The following is a 13563-nucleotide window of genomic DNA, read 5'->3' on the forward strand; positions in this document are numbered from 1 at the left end:
AATCTATTTCCATTTTGGTATCTTTAATTAAGTTTTATCTAGATCTAATTTTTTAAAATGATTTTAAGAAGACATTTTTTTTTAATTTAATATATTTAAAATTTTATTTTTGCAATTTTTCCCACAAAAATTACATATAATTTGAAAAAAAAAAACTCATCTCCATTTTAATCGTATTAATATTTATGGGTATCTCTTTCCATCTTCATAATTGGTGGTAGAAACAAAACTTAAACATTCAATTATTTGTACTATTAATAAATGCATTGAATCTTGCTTCAATATGAATCATTGAGATGCATGAAAGACATTAAAGATGACATATTTTTAATTCTTTTTATTAATTATCTGTTACATTTATTATGATTTTGATATTTTTAATTATTTTAAATAAGTTTCTGTTTCAGAACCCATAAGCTTATAATTGGATAAGTTCGAGCAAGTATTATTTTTTATTTATAGGTCAATTGCATATTTGTAGTCACGAAATGAGAGCCGACAACATGTAATATGTAAGAACTAGGCAATGTGGTTTCTGATGCTGCAATTTTCTCTTCCCCAGGCAATGTATCCGTTTAGATCTATCATTAAGGGGGTTCGAAATTTCAGGCAAAAAAAGTGGGGTTTGGATGGAAAAAAAAAAATTCACATGTGCAGTTTTTGTGCCATATGATTCATAAATAATATTATTATTTATTATTTTATTTATTTTTTTTCTTTTCTTAGCTTACTTATATGAAAGGACCATATATTCTGGAGAGAAAATATCAAGATGGATACATTCAAAACATTACTTATTACATTTCAATATTATTTTTTATATTTATAATTATCAATATTTACTTATTAATTTTTTTTTTCAGTGGGAGTGGGGCAAAAGTAAAACTTAATAAACTTTTAGGGTTAGTTGGAGTGACCAGCCTATATTGTAGTTTGTAGATCCCTTGATGCTTCCAAAGTCCAAACCCTATATTGTAACAAGGAACTTCACAAGGCTTCGGTTGGGAGTGGACACTCGAAAAATCCAGCATTTGAATCAACCTCTCCATTCTACTTGTTTCTAGAGCCCAAAACTAGCTGGCCCCAACACCTCCCATTGCTTTTTGTATGTAATTTTGCAAACGTTATTGGTAACATACTCCGATACTCGAGATATGTATTTGATTTCGAAAAAATAATTGATACATTTAAGACTATTATTTTTTTTAATTTTTGTACTGATCGTATTGATTTGTATCTCTTCGTATAGATTGTAACTCCATGAACTTAGTTAAGGTACCATAAATTTTTATAATACCACATGTTCGTGTTATAAATTTAAAATTATATTAAAAATTATCATTTTAATAGTGAGTAATATAAATTTTTAATATTGGATATCTTTAAATTTGAATATTTATTTTCAAGATTTTTAAAATTTTTAAGTTTATTAATTAATGAAGTGAAAACTTCTTATAGGTATATAGTGTATTAAATATAAATTTTAAAATTTTTTTGAAAAGGATACTCATCTTAAAATAGTAAAAACAAAGATAAAAGAATGTGTGTGTATATATATATATAATTAATTAATCAAGTGAAAAATATAAAAAAAATTAAATTTTTTAAAGGGAAAAAATTAATTGTTATATGTTAGAATTAATATGATGAAATCACTTTCAATTATTTCAAGTCAACTTTGAAAGGATCACGTCTTTTTATCATATTTTATGTAACATTTTTCTGCCACAACAAGGTCCAAGTCATGGAGGGAATAATAGGTATTAATTATTTGATAACAATAAATTTAAGGAAATAAAGTCATGGATATTACTGAGTTCTGAACCATGATATACAGAAAAAAATAACTATTTTCATAAATTACACTCAGCAACAATGTATGGCAGCAATTTGAAAAGCCATATACATAAGTTATAACACAAAGAATGCAACGCAACTTTGATTTGTTGCAAATTCAATCACATTTTGATTAAGATGTCATAAAAATAATAAAATTTCTAACAAAAAAGGGGATGTTTTCAATTAATTGACCAAAGCACAATGTTTCCTGATTTCACCTTGCTTGCCAGTGAGGACTCCAAATTTGCCCATCTTCACCATTGACGCAGCAAAATCTTTAGCAAAGGTAGATCCATGGGTAGAAGCCTGAAGGAAGATATAAGCTTTAGTCACTGCATCATTGAGAAGGGCGGCATCAGATTGGAAGAGCCCTCTTCTCTTGGCTACAAGAGTGTAGTAATCATCGTCGAAGGTCTTGAAGCTTCCAGGGTCCATCTCCACCAGCGTTGTGTTGTCTCCAGGCTTGCATTTTTGCTTCAATTTAACAATGTAGTTTGGATCCATAGATGGGTCAGTGTCACCTTTGCCAGTGAAATTGTAGAGGCGGTTGCTGAATCCAACGCAATGAGATGTCCCAACGGTGTGTCCTCCTGTATCATTAAAAAGGGCACAAATTACAATGCAATCTCACAAATAACTCTCTCAATCTAAGTGACAGATAATTTCTGTCAATTTCGTTAAATTTTTTTTAGAGAAAAATCAACAAATTTGATGTTATAGTGTCAAATATTCAACGAAATTGAATACATAGTGATAAAATTCAACAAAGAAATAAAATCGGAAATACCTGATAGAACCGCCAGATCTTTCTCGTTTAGACCTTTAGCAGCAAACAGTTGTTTTAGTTGTGTTATGTTGGCAAAAGGAGAAGGCAAGTTTGTTAAGGCCTCATTCAAAATTGAAACTCTTCCATCTCTTCGGCCAAGAGGAACTTCCCAGAAGGGTCCTTGTATCTGAAAATGAATTTAAAGGAAATGAGACGACATATTATTTTGGTTTGATAAAATTTAGAGAGACAATGAGAGGAGTTTACCATGGAAACTGAGTCTCGAGCTACTAAGGCAAGGATATCCGCACAAGAAACCACACCAGGACATGCTTCTTCGACTTCAGATTTTACAGCATCAATCACATGGAAGCCTCGTAAACTTAGGTTGGGGAATGCATCTTTCTCAGATTGGTTGGTCTTTGTGGAATTTAGAAGCACTGAACCATCACATCCCTGAAAAATATCTACTTGTTTAGAAGTTGCAGTACACCATTAAAATAAATTTCTTAATTGATTTCATTACTGATCTATAATCATTGGTTATAATATACAATGTTTCATGGCCTAAATCATTTGTAGTCATGCTCCAATGAAAACGTCGTACATTTGATTCAATGTATATATTTTTTAGTCAAAATTAGTGAAAGCTTTAACAACTTACTCTAACGAAGCAGTCATGGAATTGCATCCTGAGCAAAGGAGCGGCAAGAGTAGGCGCTCGAGAAATGATTTGATGAGTTGTGTTCAAGATAATAGACTCTGCATTAGGGCAGGTCTTGTGGTAATACCCGAGTTTCAAGCCCTGTGCATTGCTGTGGTATAAGACCAGAAGAACAAGAATCAGCTGAAAAAAGAGAAAGGATAGAAGCTTTTGGCCTGTAACCATTTTGTCTTGAGAAGATTATTGGACTTGATGTGTCTGAGAAATATGTGGTACATATGAAAAAAAAAAAAAAAAGGTTTATATTTATAGTACTTGAGCTTAGTCCCTTACTCTCTTTTAACATCTGTACGCAAAGCTGTCTGTTTATTAGTTTATAGTTTATGATTGATTTGATAAGGGCAATATACCAATGAGCTGACATCCAAAATATTACAGATCAGAGAATTTAAAAGAATATATAAACTTGTATATAAGTTCCATTTTTTTATCTCTCCTTTCTTTTGTTTTTTTTTTTTTTTTTAAAATCAACATGCAAAATACCATGTGCAAACAAATGCACCAAAAAATCAAAAGAAAAGTTGGCTAGAAAATGAAGGAAAAAAACATTATCTGCTTTTGATTAGTGTGTGTGTATATATACACACACACACACACACCTACAATAATGTAATTCTTATACTTTTTGGATGTTTATATCAAAATTACATTCATAATTCATTTGAATTAAATTAAATAATATTTTTAAATTTAGTAAATTTTAATCCGTTGGTAAAAAAATAAAATAAAAATTACATTAGTACAAGTAGATCTATTCCTTATATATATAATGATATTGATATTGATTTGGAATATTTCATTTTAAAAGTTAGAAATAGAAAATTGAGGATGCACTTATATTCATGCATTTTTGTGCATATATCAATATTATCATATGTGTGTATATATATATATATATATATAATTAAAAAAAAATAGATTATCATACATATAACATATAAAAGAATAATATACGTTACTCTTTCATTAAGTTAATAACCTAAACAATGAAATTAACATTATGATAAACACAATAATAGTAGGCTAGTTTTTCTTGCGCATTTCGCATATGACCTTTTTTTATGGGAAATAATCATTTTGTCATAGAGAAATTGTATTTTGTTTAATTTCTTACCTTTTTAATTTGATTAATTTTCCAAGAATAAGTTAGAATTTCTAAATACATTTTCTTGGCTAATAACATCCTTTACAAATATAAACTTTTGGATCCAATGATGCATGGTAAGATGTGCAAAAGTTAGAATTGGGAATAAGTTTTGCAAGTCAAAATATACTAACATTTCATCAATGAAAATAACAAAACTAAATGGAATTTACAACATTTTCATAAACAGATGAAGACATTTTTACTATTAGAAAAATGGGATCCAGCCTCATGTAAGTGGTTTTGGACCAAGTAAAGGTCATGAGCCTTGATCTTTCATTTTACACAGAGCCCTAGCTACTTAATAAAAAAGAAGTGAGGTTGTTTTAAGTGTGTGTCGAAAACCAAGTAGAGAAAAAAAAAAAGCCAGAAAAAGTAGAGAGAAAAATGAGAATAGAGAGTTTGTTGAACGAAAGTCGATCCGTGATCCGATTGAATTGAAACCTTTCATGAGGTTTATGATTCAGAGTTCTACATTCTAAACGGTGAAGATCGGGTTTGAAGCTCTCTAGGAACAAATTCGTGGTGTATTTGTTGAGTCACTTATTTGGTGAGATTTCTTCAATTATTTCTCTAGTTGTTGATTAGCTTTAGTTTTAGCTAGAGAAGAACTTTGTATACCTATTATTTGATAGTGAAGATTTTTCTGGTGGTCCGTGATTTTTTTCCTATACATTAGAGGGTTTTTCACGTAAATCTTGGTGTACTTTATTTTTCCTGCGTTTTTTATTATTGATTGTTATCTATTGCTTCTGTATTGTTATGATTATTGCTTCAGACGTAACAAATGGTATCAGAGCGAGGGTTATTTTAAGACATCGATACAGAAGCAACTTAGGATAAAAGTAAATTCTGTTTAAGATCATAGATGATGATACAGTTTCATGTTAAAATTGATAACATCGAATTATTCAATTTGGAAGCATATGATAGAGGATCGTCTATACTGTAAAGATTTGTATGAGTCAGTATTGGGTGATTTGGCTAAACCAGCAGATATGAAAGATGAAAGCTGAAAGAAGCTAGGTAGAAAGACGCTAGCTACAATAAAAAATAGGTTGATATCAGTGTGTTCCATCATGTAGCGCAGGAGTCAGATGCTCACATTGTTTGAAAAAAATTGACAGCATTGTATGAGAGAAAAATATGTATGAATAAAGTTATGCTTGTTAAAAAGCTTACAACTTTATAGTACAGGGATGGACAATCTGTTACAGAGCACTTGAGTGATTTTCAAGATATATTTAATCGGATGACTACTATGGAGCTTAAGATGAATGATGAAATGAAGATATTATTTTTTTTAGGTTTATTACTAGACAGCTAGAATACTCTAGTTGTGACTGTTCTTAATTCAGCTCCTAATTATAAGGTGACATTGGAGATGGTAAATGACAGTATGCTTAATGAAGAAGTAAGGTAAAAAGATGTAGACCCTGAGAATCAAGCTCTAGTTATAGAGAATAGGGGTAGAAACATCGACAGAAGTTAGGACTCAAAAGGTCGTGGTAAGTTTAAACATAGATCCAAGTCTAGAGGTAAAGTGAAGTGTTTCTATTGTGCTAAGGTAGGTCATATAAAACGAAACTATAAAATCTTGAAACAAGAGCGAAAAAATGAGAAAGGTAAGAGTTCAGATGATGTCAATATTACATCAGTGAATTCAGATAGTGATTCGATTACTTTGATTTATACACATGGTGATTGTAATCATGTTAGTGATCTCGGCATTGAATGAATAGTTGACACAAGAGCAATATATTATTGTGTTTCTAATAGAGAGTTGTTTACAACTTATAAAACAGAAAACTTTGGTTGTACCAAAATGAGAAATAAGAATGTGTCGTAAATTATTGGGATTGATGATATTGTTGTACAAATTAGTATAGGCTATATGTTAACTTTGAGGGATGTCAGACATATTTTAGATATGAGAATGAACTTGCTTACTATTAATGTCCTTGATAAGGAGGGATATGAAAGTCGACAAAAGAATGGACAGTGAAAGCTTCTCAAAGGATCTATGATAGTTACAAAAAGAAAATTATGCTACACAATGTATAAGACATGTATGCAATTGAATGGTAACCAGGTAAATGTCGTTGAAAATGATGCTTCAGTAAATTTGTGGCACAGGAGGCTGACACACATGAGTGAAAAAAGGTTACAAATTTTGGTAAGACAGTCTCTTATTCTCTTAACCAAAGGTATGTCTCTTGATTCATGTGATTATTGTTTGTTTGGTAAGCATCATAGAGTTTCTTTTCGTAAAAGTTCTCAGAGAAAAGAAAATAGATGAGTCATTAAGTGATAGTAGATATTTTATTATTTTTATTGATAATGCTTCATGTACGATTTGAGTGTATATGTTAAAATATAAAAGTCAGGTACTGTAGTATTTTTAAAAATTTTATGCCGTAGTTAAAAGGATGATAGAATTACCCTTGAAGTATATTCGAACTGATAATGGTGTGGAATACATATCTAAAGGCTTTAAAGAATATTGTTCAAAGCATAGGATCAGACATAAGATGACAAAACCTGGAACATCGTAGTATACTGTTATAGCTGAAAGAATGAATTGTACCATTGTGAAAAAAGTCAGATGTATGTTGAGGATGGTAAAATTACCAAAACTATTTTAGGGTGAAGCAGTTAACACGGTTTGTTATTTACTTAATAGATCACCATCAGTTTCTTTGGGCTTTAACATTTCAGAAAGAGTGTGGACAGGAAAAGATACTTCATACTCTCATTTAAAAGTTTTTAGATGTAAAGTATTCATGCATGTGTCGAAAGAATAGAGATCAAAGCTTGACAGTAAAGTTACACAGTGTGTATTTGTAAGATATGGTGATGAGAAATTTGGTTACAGGGTATGAGATCCAGTAAAAAAAAGACAGTCAGAAGTAGAGATGTAGTCTTTCATGGAAAAGAAATCATCATAAACCTTGAGAAAAATGAGAGGACTATACGGGTTATTATTGAGTGTGATGTTTCAACACTGACAGAAATTTCGCAGGAAAGAGCCACAGATGTTAGAAATGAGCAAGAAACAAAACTTGATGATATGAATGAGCCAACCACAGTTGGTGATGAGCCAGATGCAATTAGTTTTGAACAGAAAGAGCAATCTTCTCTACCTAAAAATGTTGAGTAAAGAGAGCTACCTTCGACATCAAGTGATGTAGAGTCTCAACCTAGGGATCTACTAGAGAGCGCAAGCCATCTATCAGATATTCAAGTTCAAATTTTATTTTAGTTATCAGTGAATGGGAGCCAAAAAGCTTTCAAGATGTACAGGCTACTCTGGATAGAGAGTGCTAGTTAAAAGTAATGAAAGAAGAGATAGAGTCATTATGAAAGAATGGTACTTATGATCTTGTTAAACTTTCAACAAGGAAGGTCATTAAAGAATAAATGAGTGTTCAAGTTAAAAAAAGATGGTGACAAACTAGTGAGGTACAAAGCTTGATTGGTAGTAAAAGATTTTTCTCAGAAATCAGGTATCGATTTTGATGAGATTTTTGCTCCAATTATAAAGATGAGTTCTATTCGAGTGGTACTGAGATTAGCAACTAGTTTGAATCTTGAGCTTGAGCAACTTGATGTTAAAACTGTATTTTTGCATGGTGATTTGTAGGAGGACATTTATATGAATCAGCCTGAGGGTTTTGAAATGAAAGAAAAAAATCACTTAGTTTGCAAATTGAAGAAAAGCTTGTATGGCTTGAAACAAGCTCTGTAACAGTGGTACAAGAAGTTTGATTCTTTTATGGTGAGTCATAGCTATAAAATAACAGTAACGAATTCTTGTGTGTATGTTAAACAATTCTCTAATGGTAACTTCATTATCCTATTATTATATGTTGATGATATGTTGATTGTAGGACAAGATGCTAGTATGATTTGTAGGTTGAAAGAAAAATTATCTAAGTCCTTTGATATGAAAGATTTAGGTCCAGCAAAGTAGATTTTTGGTATGGACATTATCCGAGATAGGAGAGCTAGAAAGTTGTGGTTGTCACAGGAAAAGTATGTTGAATGAGTGCTTGGTAGATTCAACATGCAACATGCTAAATCAGTTAGCAGTCAACTTGTTAACCATTTTTATCTAGGTAAGAAATTTTATCCAATGTCTAAGGAAGAGCAACTAGCTATGTCTAGTATTCTTTATTCTTCTGCAATCGATTCTTTAATGTATCTTATAGTTTGTACAAGGCCTGGCATTACTCATACAGTTGGTGTAGTGAATAGATTTTTTTCTAATCCGAGAAAAGTTCACTGAAAAGCAGTGAAATAGATTTTTAGATATTTAAGGGGTATCTAAAAAATGTGTTTAACTTATAGAGTTTCACAACCAATTTTAGAAGGGTTTATAGATACTGACATGACAAGCAATCTAGATGGTAGAAAATCTACTTCAGGGTATTTGTTTACTTTTGTAGGAGGAGCTGTATCTTGGTAATTAAGTTGCAGAAATGTGTTGCTTTGTCAATTATAGATGCTGAGTATATTGCAACAACTGAAACATGTAAAGAAATGCTTTGGATGAAATATTTTCTTCTTGAAGTGGGGTTGAATCAGAAAGAGTATGTGATATTTTATGATAGCCAGAGTGCTTTAGATTTGAGTAAGAATACCATGTACCATGCTAGAACAAAGCACATTGATGTTAGAAATCATTGTTACGTTCAGTGATTAAAGAACATCAAATGCTATTGAAGAAAGTTTATACTGATAAGAATGTAGCAGATATGTTAACTAAGATACTTCCTAGAGAAAAGCTTGAGCTTTGCAGTAACTTAGCTGGAATGAGTTCCCTGGCCAAGGTAAGTTTCAAATGAAACTGCCATGGTGATGAATCTCCTCTTAATGGGGCTGGAAGGGGAAATTGTTAGAAAAATGGGGTCCAACCTCATGTAAGTGATTTTGGACCAAGTAAAGGTCATGGGCCTTGATCTTTCATTTTACACAAAGTCCTAGCTACTTAATAAAAAAAAGGTGGGGTTGTTTTAAGTATGTGTTGAAAATCAAGTAGAGAAAGAAGAAAAGCCAGAAAAAGTAGAGAGAAAAAAGAGAAGGGAAAGTTGGTTAAACGAAAGTCGATTCGTGGTCTGATTGAGTTGAAACCTTGTCAGGAGGTTTATGATTCAGAGTTCTACATTATGAACAGTGAAGATCGGGTTTGAAACTCTCTAGGAACAAATCCAAGGTGTATTTGTTGAGTCACTTATTTGGTGAAATTTCTCTAATTATTTTTCTAGTTGTTGATTAGCTCTAGTTTTAGCTAAAGAAGAACTTTGTGTACCTATTATTTGATAGTGAAAATTTTTCTGATGGTCTGTGATTCTTTCCCTTTACACTGGAGGGTTTTCCACGTAAATCTTGGTATATTTTATTTTTTCTACGTTTTTTATTATTGATTGTTGTCTATTACTTCTGTATTGTTGTGATTATTGCTTTAGGTGTAATATTTACTTGGAAAAGGGAATTTGACCTCAATCATAGTAAAAAAAAATAGTTCGATTTCTATACATTGTCAGCAAAATTTTTTAATTCTATAAATAGGGTTAAAAAATTGATATATATCTCACTTTTTTTTGAATTTTTTTTATTTTTTAATATACTCTGAAAAAGATAAAATTATTAGGGCAAGCTATTTAAGTTGTTTATTTTACATCATTTAGTGTATGTAACTGATTAGAGTCATAAATTTAGGACACAGGTGATCATTTCATAAGTAATTAAGACCTTTTTTATATAATATAAGCTCGAGACCATTAAAATAGATAATTAAACATGCCAATACACTAATCATTCTCATGGATCAAGTAATAATAATAATAATTGATTAAAAACAGGGAGAAGTATGAACATACAGAAAACAGGTGCAAATTTGTGTAAATTTAGTACTACAAAATAGGAAACACAATATACAAAAATACAGAAAATGATATAAATTTTTTTTCTTTTACATCTATATATTACAATCGCCGGCATTAAACAGCTTGTCTATCGGCCTCAACTCTTAAATTGCAACTCTAAGAGTGATAAAAAAAAAAATGAAACTGTAAGCTGTAAGAGCAAATATTATTATATGCCTAACCTTATGTTAGCAGTTAGCCGAAGGAATCATACAATTATCACTCAGTTGTTGGTGAAATATATCTAATGTCCCAACCTGAATTTATTCTCTAATTGGCAGCCAATGTATTTGATTGGCTCCTCTACCGACAGAGATATGGTCATCACTATATTCAAAGGAAATGACAAGATTTGCTCTCCAAAATATGATAAAATGTTAGTGGTGAATTGGTAACTAATTTAGGAAAACACTAATTAATTAGTGTTAATAAACATCTAGTTTATTTAGTTTAATATTCATCCCTCGTTCGTGGCCTGTTTTCCTGTTATTGCCTGATTATGTTTAGTGGATCATGAGAACTGATATTAAATAATTGACAACAATTAACCATGATCATAGCTTAATCATTTGTTTAATAATCATTGAACTCTCCTGTCATTTAATTCACCCACCTTTCATACTGAAGTTGAAACTGAAATCTGGAAATGAAGAAACTTGAGGATGGACCATCAAATTACAAAGATTGATATATACTCAGGAACTACTTGTACACACAAATTACGAGATTAATTGTTGTTTAAACTCAACTTCGGTATGCCAGCTTTACGTTTGAATTGAAAATTGAGGAATCATGTACTAACCACATTGTCGACATTTTTAAAAAAATGAGGTGATCATCTCTAGACCATGTGTTTCTTGGCATTGTACACTTGTTATAGAATAAAATATTCTTTGTATTTTATCCCCGGAGAAATTGTTTAATCATTTTCACTACTCAAATGGTTAAGATAGATACAAAAAAGCAATTTTGACCTTTTTTTTTTTTTTTTAACAAAAGAGGCTGCCAAAGTAAATGACTAAATGACAAAGAAGTAAGCATTTATATGTGTAAATCCTTTCGATCCTTGCTGAGGCCAAGCTCCAAAATTGTTCCTCACTGATCACATGGTTGCACAGATTCCATCCCAACAACCAGACCATGAAAACTTTTGGCTGGTGCATTTAATTAATCTATTAATTGAACAGCTGTTAAGAGCTTGTGGCAGTACGATTATTAGAAGAATCTAAGGCTCCTTTTGTACTATTATTTGTTGTGTTCAAGCAAGTTCCATGCATTTCTATGGGAAGATCAGACACTATGTACTGCCATTGAGGACGGCCTGCTGGAAGCGGCCTGCTGGAAGCTGCCAGCTATGGCGTCTAACGGCTAGGAAACTTCATTAGTATATATATGCATTAAGAGACTATTTCAATATTTGATCAGAAAATATACAAACCCAGAATTCTGCATTATTAGGCAGCAATCGCTTTCACTCACCAAGAAAACATTAATTTCCTTTTATTGAATTTTTTTTAGAGAGTTATGTATGACAATTAGGAAAATATTGATCCGTACCTATCTTAGGTGATTCTACTACGAATCAAATGATTAATGTGAAAATTAGTTACTATCATGTAAAATAAAGTATTTAATTCTTACTAACTCAACCTACCTCGGTTGGCATTTATCTTTGTTATGAATGTATGTGTTTTTTTTTCATTTTTTTGGTTTTTTTTTATTTTTGTTTATCTTTATTTTGTTGTTGTGTATGTTACTGTTAATTGTTTAAATTTAGGGATTTGGGTTAATTAATTTGTTTAATTTTAGCTAATTTTTTCTATTTTTGAAATACTGATTTTTTTTAAAAAAAATTTGGAAGTTAGTGTTTGTACAAGATATTGGTTTTGGTCTAACAACACTTAGGTAATAACTTTTGCTCTTAAATTTTAAAAATTTAAAAGTAGTAGAAAGTTAGGGTTTATAGGGTAATTCTCAAATGTGAAATTTGAAAATTATGAAATTGATACTGAATTTGTGAAATTTGTGGAGAATTTTTTGAAATTTGTGAAATTGATGTGGAATTATTGTTGAAATTGTAAAATTGATGCTAAATTAATTAGTGAACTTAAATTGGTGTGAAATTATTAGTATGGAAATTATGAAATTGATATGAAATTATTGTGAAAAATGTGATATTTTGTTTTTAAATTTATATGAAATTATTGTGGACGTTGTGAAATTGGTGTCGAATTTGTAAAATAGGTATGAAATAGGTAGCTTATAATTTTCTTGAATCAATTAGGCTTGCAAAATAGATAGGGATAGATTTTGGATGTATCATCAGTTAGACTTAAATAGGTTTATTACCGATGAGCTCCTTTCACAAGTTGAGGAGTTTATAAATTTTATATTTTCTCAAACAAATTTTGTCAATGGAAATAGAATTAAGTGTTTTTGCTCCAAATATCAAAATCAATGATTTTATCAAGCCGAAGTGTTAGTGAGATAATAACCTTTCTTTTTTTCTTTGTTTTTTTATTGAATTGGTACGATGATAGATGATGGATCTCTATTTTTTTTTTAAGGAAATTTATGGATATTTATGAATGTTGTTGGATGGACATATGGTTGCTTATGTTTATGAATATTTATAAAATTGAGTTGAATGTTGAATTCTGATATTATATATATAGTTGTATGAAGATTTATATGGATTCTTTTTATGTTATTTGTAATTGATAAATTTGATTAAAAGTGAAAAGGATCAATCCTTTTTGAGGGAAAGGTCAGTCCTTTATGGATAGGATCAATCCTTAATCAAAGAGGACCAATCTCTAAAATATTACAAAATCTTTAATATTTAGCAACCAAATTTCATCACTAAAAGATATACACTTCTTTTCCGCTCTTAACAATCCTAAAAATTTATTCCATTGCAAAAACTTAGTGTCAACTGAACCAAAATATGAAAAAGAATTAGACTTCATTAAAGACGGATATTTTCATTGCTAAAAGGCTTTAGCGATGGCTTATAAGTTAAAATATTTTTCCAAAATAAATAAAAACATATTTGTGACAGATTATGTGCCTGCTAATGTTGCATCTATTAACAACGGAATCTTTATTGCGGACCAAAAAGTTCTTGGATTCCTTTTGATGGACTTCCAAGATGAATTTTTCG

At 30.5% G+C, this 13563-nt stretch overlaps 1 protein-coding gene across 1 annotated transcript; it reads right to left on the reverse strand.

Annotated features, from left to right (window-relative positions):
* Window positions 1–1812: 1812 nt before the first annotated feature.
* LOC111317561 (peroxidase 27-like) lies at window positions 1813–3813 on the reverse strand. The gene is made up of 4 exons (XM_022919995.2): window positions 3270–3813; window positions 2873–3061; window positions 2627–2792; window positions 1813–2429 (listed from the first exon to the last, which is right to left on the reverse strand). The coding sequence occupies exons 1-4, from the start codon at window positions 3492–3494 to the stop codon at window positions 2023–2025; spliced, it is 987 nt and encodes a 328-aa protein (XP_022775730.2). The 5' UTR covers window positions 3495–3813; the 3' UTR covers window positions 1813–2022.
* Between the last annotated feature and the right edge of the window lie 9750 nt (window positions 3814–13563).

Source organism: Durio zibethinus, chromosome 2 (genome assembly GCF_047325235.1).
Source record: "Durio zibethinus cultivar Kanyao isolate XHJ-2024 chromosome 2, ASM4732523v1, whole genome shotgun sequence".
NCBI lineage: Eukaryota > Viridiplantae > Streptophyta > Magnoliopsida > Malvales > Malvaceae > Durio > Durio zibethinus.

Coding starts and splice junctions, on each gene's coding strand:
- LOC111317561 (XM_022919995.2), bottom strand. CDS start 3,494: ATGGTTACAGGCCAAAAGCTTCTATCCTTTCTCTTTTTTCAGCTGATT. Junction 3,062..3,269: donor TCCATGACTGCTTCGTTAGA/GTAAGTTGTTAA, acceptor GATATTTTTCAG/GGATGTGATGGTTCAGTGCT. Junction 2,430..2,626: donor AGATCTGGCGGTTCTATCAG/GTATTTCCGATT, acceptor TTAATGATACAG/GAGGACACACCGTTGGGACA.